The sequence below is a fragment of the Elephas maximus genome, chromosome 11 (genome assembly GCF_024166365.1).
Source record: "Elephas maximus indicus isolate mEleMax1 chromosome 11, mEleMax1 primary haplotype, whole genome shotgun sequence".
In the NCBI taxonomy this organism is placed as follows: Eukaryota; Metazoa; Chordata; class Mammalia; order Proboscidea; family Elephantidae; genus Elephas; species Elephas maximus.
The window spans coordinates 38,540,176-38,548,495 of record NC_064829.1 but is presented as its reverse complement, the minus strand read 5'-3'; the positions used below and the strand labels follow the sequence as shown (position 1 = coordinate 38,548,495).

Genomic DNA, 8,320 nt, shown 5'->3' with positions numbered 1-8,320 from the left:
CCTGCTTCTACCTATGTCTCAAGTGGCAGGGGAAATTTTGAAAGCTGCTGTGAGGAGGAGCTAGTGGCTGGGTTTTGGGGTGTTTTGTACCCCACCCTCCCCACTTTTAGGAAAACCTCTTTACAAGAGGTAATTGAATGGGAAGGAGGAAGACAACCTGGGAATAGGAGGAAAGCAATTCTTAGGCTGCTCTTCTCTTGTCACTTGCCTCCTGATTCTTCTCCAAAGAAGCTCATCTGTGCCAAGGTGGCAGCAGAATATCCTGCCCAAGTGCCAGCTGTTGGGCATTGGCTTAGCCTCCTAGTGCATCCCAGGCTGCCTTATTATTCAGTCACCATCCTTGACCATTGGGACCGCTTCTGATGGCTGTGGCCTCTGCTGCCCCAGGGAGCACCTTCTGTAAGCAGCTCCTTTTCTCTCTCCTGGTGAGTAACAACAAAAAAGGATTAGGGAATTCAAGCATGTCCCTACCAGCATCCTTCCTCTAGTTTGGGCTTAAAAGAGAGAGGGGTGGGGTGGAAAGCAGAGAAGACAGACTAGGAAAACAACAGCAGAGCTGAGAAAAATCCCAGGAGGAGTTGATAGCTTTGTGATCCAAGATGAGAGATGTTTAGCATACCCGTTAAGTGCCCCTGCTATGATGTTAATGTTTTTTTTTTCCAGGGAATTCCCTATTCTTGCTATGGTGTTTTTATAAAGGAGTAGCAGAATAGTTCATTCCTCAGGCATTTGGCCCAGAAGGTTCTGAGGTTTGTTTTTGTGACTAGTCATTAAATAACCTCGGGTTGTTACACATGTGTAGTTCCACTGAGCTGAGAGAAAAGGAAAAGGATTCTGGGTAAAGGTGTGAATTATCCAGGACTTTTTAAATTTCACCCAGGAAAAGCCAAGAGAAGGGCAGAAATCTTAATTCAAGTGAGGAGTTTAACTTGAGAAAAATAAGTTAAAAAAAAATATGATAGTCATTAAACAAAAACAAACATGAGTTTGGTTTCCACTTGAGTTTTTAGTAGTTTTGTAATGGTGTACTAAGATATTAATGTTTCCGTGATGGGGAGGGGAGTAAGGAAAGTTGTCCTATCTCTCCACTGAATATTTTTGATCTGCAAATTTCCATTTTTTTAAATTTTAGCAAAAGATTTTAGCTTCAAATTATATTTTCAGAATTTGAAGTTTTTACTGTATGGAGGATAAACACTTTCTTCAGATAAATAATGTACAATGCAGGATTGATGGTCAAGTTCTCATCCTGTAACTGACTGGGGAAAAGAGAACTCAGAGAACAATCTTCATTAGTTAAGTAAAATGTGGGAAAATTCTCCAAGAGATTTACTGAGGTTTATTTTGCTTTTGGACCCTGCCTGTCCAGTATCCTTTGCTTTATCCCCGCCCATTCATCACTTATCCACACACTGGCTAAAAGATTGTCTGACCCCCACTCCCTCTAATCAGTACTTAATGGAAGACTGGAATACTATTAATGATTGGAAACTTCCATTGGCTCTGCCTGCAGAGGCAGGACAACCAAGATTGGGTTCTAGGGCAGGCAGGAAAGAAGATGAGAAACAATGGTGGGAGTGGGAGTGTGGATATACCCTACAAGAATTTTATATATATATGTATACATATCTATGTGTAGATGTGTAGATATGTATGTATGTATACGCATAATGCATAATGTACGTATAGTATCATGCATGTATACACACACATAATATGTATGCATATACATTTTTCTAATTACAAAATACCCTTTCCACAGTATATATTTAAATCATTACTAATAGAATGCTTTTTGCTGAGAAGTTCTTTAGGTATAATTTAGAGCATCCTTTGTTATTAGGAATGAACATAGAAAAAGGGAAAATAAACCAAAATGTCTTCTGTCTTTAAAGGTGGATACTTAAATTAAACCTGAATACAAATGCTACTTTTTATTTCATTTTTATTGTGTTTTAAGTGAAAGTTTAGAAATCAAGTCAGTGCCTCATACAAAAATTTATATATACCTTGCTATATACTCCTAGTTTCTCCCCCCTAATGAGACAGCACACTCCTTCCCTCCACTCTTTCTTTTTGTGTCCATTCCACCAACTTCCGACTCCCTCTGCCCTCTCATCTCCCTTCCAGACAGGAGCTGCCCACATAGTCTAGTGTGTCTACTTGATCCAAGAAGCTCACTCTGCACCAGTATCATTTTCTATCCCATAGTCCAGTCCAATCCCTGTCTGAAGAATTGGCTTTGGGAATGGTTCCTGTCTTGGGCTAATAGGAGGTCTGGGGACCATGACCTCCGGGGTCCTTCTAGTCTCAGTCAGACCATTAAGTCTGGTCTTTTTATGAGAATTTGGGGTCTGCATGCCATTGCTCTCCTGTTGCCTCAGGGGTTCTCTGTTGTGTTCCCTGTCAGGGAAGTCATTGGTTGTAGCTGGGCACCATCTAGTTCTTCTGGTCTCAGGCTGATGTAGTCTCTGGTTTATGTGCCCTTTCTGTCTCTTGGGCTCATAATTACTTTGTGTCTTTGGTGTTCTTCATTCTTCTTTGGGCCAGGTGGATTGAGACCAAGTGATGCATCTTAGATGGCCACTTGCTAGCGTTTAGGACCCCCAGAAGCCACTCTCCAAAGTGGGATGCAGACTGTTTTCTGAATAGATTTTATTACACCAATTGACTTAGATGTCCCCTGAAACCATTCTCCCCAAACCCCTGCCTCTGCTACGCTGGCCTTTGAAGCATTCAGCTTATTCAGGAAACTTCTTTGCCTTTGGTTTAGTCCGGTTGTGCTGACCTCTCCTGTATTGTGTGTTGTCTTTCCCTTCACCTAAAATAATTCTATCTCCTATCTAATTAGTGAAAACCCTTCTTCCTCTCTCCCTCCCTACTCTTGTAGCTATCAAAGAATATTTTCTTCTGTTTAAACTGTTTTTCGAGTTCTTATAATAGTGGACTCATACAATATTTGTCCTTTTGCAACTGACTAATTTCACTCAGCATAATGTCTTCCAGATTCCTTCATGTTATGAAATGTTTCATGGATTCATCATTTTTCTTTATCAATGCAAATGAGACTTTTTAAATTCAAGTTTTTGATATTATCTGCCCAATAGTTTTCAAAAAATTACAAACTGCTTAAAGGGGCTCCTGCAATACATCCAATGGACGCAACTGAATTGAGCTGAGGTAGAAAAGAAGTGTACATCCTTAACACAGATGTTAATCTCTTCTTTTTCCTTCTCCCAAACTAGAAATTTGTCCTCGTAGAAAAGTTAATGAGAAAAATGACCTGTACCTGGAAAACATAGCTCAGCTCTATTTTATATTTAAATGAGCAGAACATAGTTATTTTGATAAAGAGAGAGCAAACCAACAGAAAATGCCAAGAAAAAGAAGGAAAATATGATTTGAACTTGTAGACACTTATAAACTTATGGATTTGATTTTTCAGATAGCACCTGTCTTTTCTAGAAGCACATAGCTTTTTGGCAATAGTTGGATCCTAGAATAGGCAAGTGTGTACTGACAAAGGTTTGTTAGTGGTTATCAGGGATGGTTGGGGGAGGAAGGGGAGCTCATTGCTTAGCAAACACTGAGCTTTTGTTAAGGGTGGTGAAAAAATTTGAAAACAAATAATGGTGATAGTTGGACAACATGATAAACATAATTAATGTCACTGAGTTGTACCTGTGAAGAATGCTGAAATGGCCACTGCTTTATTACATATATTGTTACCACAGTAAAAGAAGAGAGAGACTAAAAAAGAAAAAAAAAAATGTTAAAAAGTAGATAACATAAAGGGTACTAATATATACATAATATTTGTATAATCTGAGATCTCTAGACTTTGAAGCTTATGCCAAGCCAGTCTGAAGAGTGTTGTTTTTTAATGAGATTAAAAGGAATCCTCAAATCTTTTCTTGACTTCATAACTATATCCTCGAATAGTTTAGGGCTGTGAAAATGATGATTCAATAATCAGTGCAAATATGTGATTATTGTATTCCAGAATCAAGTACCTTTTTTCATGCGAAACATCAGAATCACTTTCAGGGATGAATTAAAAAATAAAATCTGGTCTTAGAGATGATAATCTTTATATAAAGTCAATAGCTTGTAACACATTTTCTTGAAATGATACAGTATGATTTAGATCCTCAGAACTACCATTCACTTTAATTTTTTTCATTGATACTAAATCATGCTGGTGTCTCTAAAGCCACTTTCATTGCTGTTTCCTTTTAAAATGAATATGAAAAAAACCAAAAGATTGAAAGAATATTTGTTTTAGAAATTGACAAATTTTTATCAATAAGACAAAATAGTAACATAAAAACATGACCAAATGTAATTCCTAATTTTTTTCCTTTCTTTGAGGTTCTGATATTATTTTGTGATGCTTGTAAGAAAATTTCTCTTCGAGTTCCTTCTCGTCTTCAGGCTGAGACACTTGTAGGCAAAGGTAAGAACTCTATTAAGAATTTCATGGTTGTAATTTCCAACTTTTAGCTTAAGACTATTTTTGAAAAGTTTTGGGATAAAAGCCCTATAGTAGCTTCCTGACATTAAAACTAGACATATAATGAAAGATGGACTATTTGCTTTTCGGTAGTGGTTAGAAACAGCTAAATAAAAAAGTTAGTTTGGTATTTTTCTTGCCAGAAAAATTAGCAAGTACCAGAGGGCTAAATGATTTGAACTTAGTTCAAACAAAACAAGGCACTAAAAACAAAAAAGAAAGCTCGTTTTAATCCATATCAACAAATCTACTTCTAAATTTATTTCCAAAGTCCAGCTTCTTTAACTGATTAGACACAAAACAGAAGTGTAAAATTTTTAGTTATTTTATTTTAAATGCCTCAGAATAAAAATTGATCACAATGAACAAGTACCTGCCAACAATTTATATGTGATCAATTTCACAGAGTAACTTGGGAAATTCAAATAAAATTTTGATGGGTCTTAACTACCACAACCACCCTTGACTTCTTCTGAGTCCAAAGGTAACGTTCCTTTCATCAAGGTGTTTCATTAGCCTTCAGTTTACAGTTAGAAAAATACACCTTTAATTCAGAAGTGATACCCTTTCCAAGACAGAATTGTTTTGCTGAGTGCTTTGAGGTGTTAATCAGTTATATCTTTTAAAGACATTTAAAAGATATATAGTAAATACTATAAAGACTTAGTAAATGCTGTAAATGTGTTATATGTGAATTGAGTAGAAATTATTTTGATAATAGCCAAAATGTATATTAAGCACTGGGGTAATTAAATCTCAGAAAAAGTATTATAAAATGATAATTTGCAATATTCCTGAAAACATTACTTAAGAATAGACCAGCTTTCTCATTTGTTACAAGATAGCTTTAACTATCCAAAGAGTATCGCAAATAAGTTCAAAGGCCACTAACTTCATACAGTTATACTACAATAGATATCAAACAGCAAATTTGCATATACATACATATGTATACAAACTATAAATAAGAATGAAAGTAGAAACAGACTAAGTCCAGTGACACTAGAAAATATTTTACATCTAGTCATAAATTAATTTATAACAACCAAAACCAAAAAACAAACCCATTGCCACCAAGTTGAATCTGACTCATAGGGACCCTACAGGACAGAGTAGAACTGCCCCACACAGTTTCCAGGAGCAGCTGGTGGATTCAACTGCCGACCTTTTGGTTAGCAGCCAAATGCTTAACCACTGCGTCATTAGGGCTCCAATTTATAACAAAAGTAGTGGAAAATAAGACTGCATTAATTAATTTCCATGGGCCCTATGTTTTGGAATAGCCGGGTAATCAGTAAATTCCAAGGGCAAGCTCTCCCTTTCTGCTTCTCATGCGCTAACTCGCAGCTGTTACTCCTGCAAAACCAGTTCCATTCCTGTTTCGTGGTACAAATTACTGTGGAATTTCTTCTCTGCAGTGAATCTGGAGGAGTGTCTCAAGTCTGCCAGCCAAATACTGTCAAGTGATCCTGACTTCAGAATTCTAGAAGATGGCTCTATTTACACAACAGAGGACCTCATTTTGACTTCTAAAAGGAAGGGCTTTTTCATTTTACTCTCGGACAGTCAGAGGCAGGAACAGATAGAGATCAAACTTCTACTGGCAGCAAGAGAAAATAAGGTATAATGGCCAAAGGCTTAAGTAGCGTAGCATATGAAACTACTCGCAGTCCTTCATTTAACTTACTTCCTTCCGGGTTAAAATCAGTGTTCTTGAATGCTCACTTACTTGTCTATTCCACTTATAATTTTACACACACATACTGGTTGTTCTAAGGAGTGGCAGAGCTATGTACAGAAGTGTGTAAACGTAAACAGCTCTGTATCCGGGGAGCAAAGGACATCACAGTTTTCAGGTAGTGTTTTGAGGTGTGGCAATGAGAACAACCAACTTGTAAACAAGGCAGGGGTGGGTCTAAAGCTCAGTGAAAACTGATTCAGACTGAAGATGTAGCACTCCACCCTAAGTGGCTCTCTCCCAGGTTACCGTGGGTTGAGTCTTGCTTTCAGAAGAAATCGTCTCAGGCTTAATTATTACTCACATGTTAATTGAAACTTCCATGGGTTCCCTCTCCTTGGAGCGGAGGTGTGGCCAATCCATATCAAGGCTCATTTTCTTGCAGTGAGAGTGGTGATTGGTCCAAGGAATCGGAGGGGAGAAGATTACTGAAATTCACATAAATCTCACTTTATGTACTCTCAGCACAGTGATTTTGACCATAAAAAATCATTCATTAATAAATGATTCAACTTAAGAAGATGTCCCAGCAAAATTACTTTTGATTGCAAGAAAACTTGACTGAATTTAGAATGTGGCTAAGACATACAAAACATCATTTTATATTCAAATTGTTGAAAATCTCTACATTACATAAAACAAAATATACTTGAACAAATGCTAACCTATGTCTTTACGTAGATATAAAGGCATGCTTGTAACTTTAGTTAATGTTTTAAGAAAGTTTGACCATGCTATTCCTAAACCCATGGCTGTTGAATTGATTCCAACTCATAGCAACCCTATAGAACAGAGTAGAACTGCCCCATAGAATTTCCAAGGAGTGGCTGGTGGATTTGAACCGCCGACCTTTTGGTTAACAGCTAAACAGCTAACCACTGTGTAAAATTAATTCTTAAATATTAGTTAATGGATTATCTATATTCGTGGGGTCTAAAGCTTCTCAAGATGGGATTTTTTTTACCAATGCCTAATAAAGTTCTGGTTGAATAGCAGGTTAAATCAGAAAATAGGTAAAACTAGGGACAGAATGTAGTCTGAGGTCTTACTTATATGTGTGTGCGTGTGTTTATCTTCCTACCAAATAATAAAAATCATTTGGAAATTATCCATGACATTATTATGTACACCTTTACTTGTTTTCTCCATTTCAATATATAAGTAAAAGTCACAGTTTGCAGAATGTTGAGTAATTGTGTATTTCTTCATTCTGCCTCAAATACAGGCTCCTAAGAAGAGACATACCAAAGACACCAGCCTTAAGCGCAGCAAGAGACGATGGGCTCCTCTTCCATGTTCAATCATGGAGAACTCCTTAGGTCCATTTCCACAACACATTCAACAGGTAAATATCAGCTTCTTTTATTTTTTATGTGATAGAATTTTTGTCATTAAAACTTTCCATTTGAATTGCCCAGTAATTGAATCAGGCCTTTAGTTTAGTGGTACAATTAAGGATTATCTTATTCACCAAGCTATAGCTGCATAGGAGTAAGGCAGTGTATTTTATCACTTTCTTTCATAAATCATATTTATACATTTAGAAATAGGTCTTATAGTTTGAGTTTCTGATGCTCTTAGTTCTGCCTCCAAATTCTTCCAAACACTCTGGTATTCATGTATAAGGAGCATGTCTAAAGATTTTTCATAATTCGATTCTCTCTTAAATTAGCATTTATTATCCCAAAAGATGATGAGTATTTTTATTTACCAAGAGGCGTCACTGCCACATAGCTGGAGCGTAAACACGGCTAGCTTTGAAATTATGTATTCTTGAAGAATTAATTGTAGAAGGGCAATTGAATTGTTTCTACTTTTTTAAATCATACAATTTTTCATTTTGAAATAGTTTACACTCACTGAAAGAATGAGAATAAGTGGGTAGAAATTTTAAAGTTATATTCAGCTCCACAAATTTTCCACAAATATGTAGACAATTTAAAAAAAAGTGTGTAATCAAATAAATGACCAAGTTTATGACTTTGTACATTGCAGAATGCAATGAGAGATGGTGGGAAGATAAGCAGAAAAGAAAGAATAAGTGAGTAAGAAAGAGGGAAAGTGATTAA

General features: G+C 36.5%; 1 protein-coding gene across 2 annotated transcripts in view; it reads left to right on the top strand.

The window, feature by feature from the left end:
- Window positions 1-362: 362 nt before the first annotated feature.
- The window catches only part of DSC1 (desmocollin 1), a 33,476-nt gene continuing 25,518 nt past the window's right edge, over window positions 363-8,320 (top strand). For both annotated transcript variants that reach the window (XM_049900709.1, XM_049900710.1), the window contains exons 1-4: window positions 363-425; window positions 4,372-4,456; window positions 5,932-6,134; window positions 7,477-7,596. In XM_049900709.1, coding sequence (XP_049756666.1) covers window positions 363-425; window positions 4,372-4,456; window positions 5,932-6,134; window positions 7,477-7,596 — 471 coding nt within the window. The remainder of the gene's footprint in view (window positions 426-4,371; window positions 4,457-5,931; window positions 6,135-7,476; window positions 7,597-8,320) is intronic.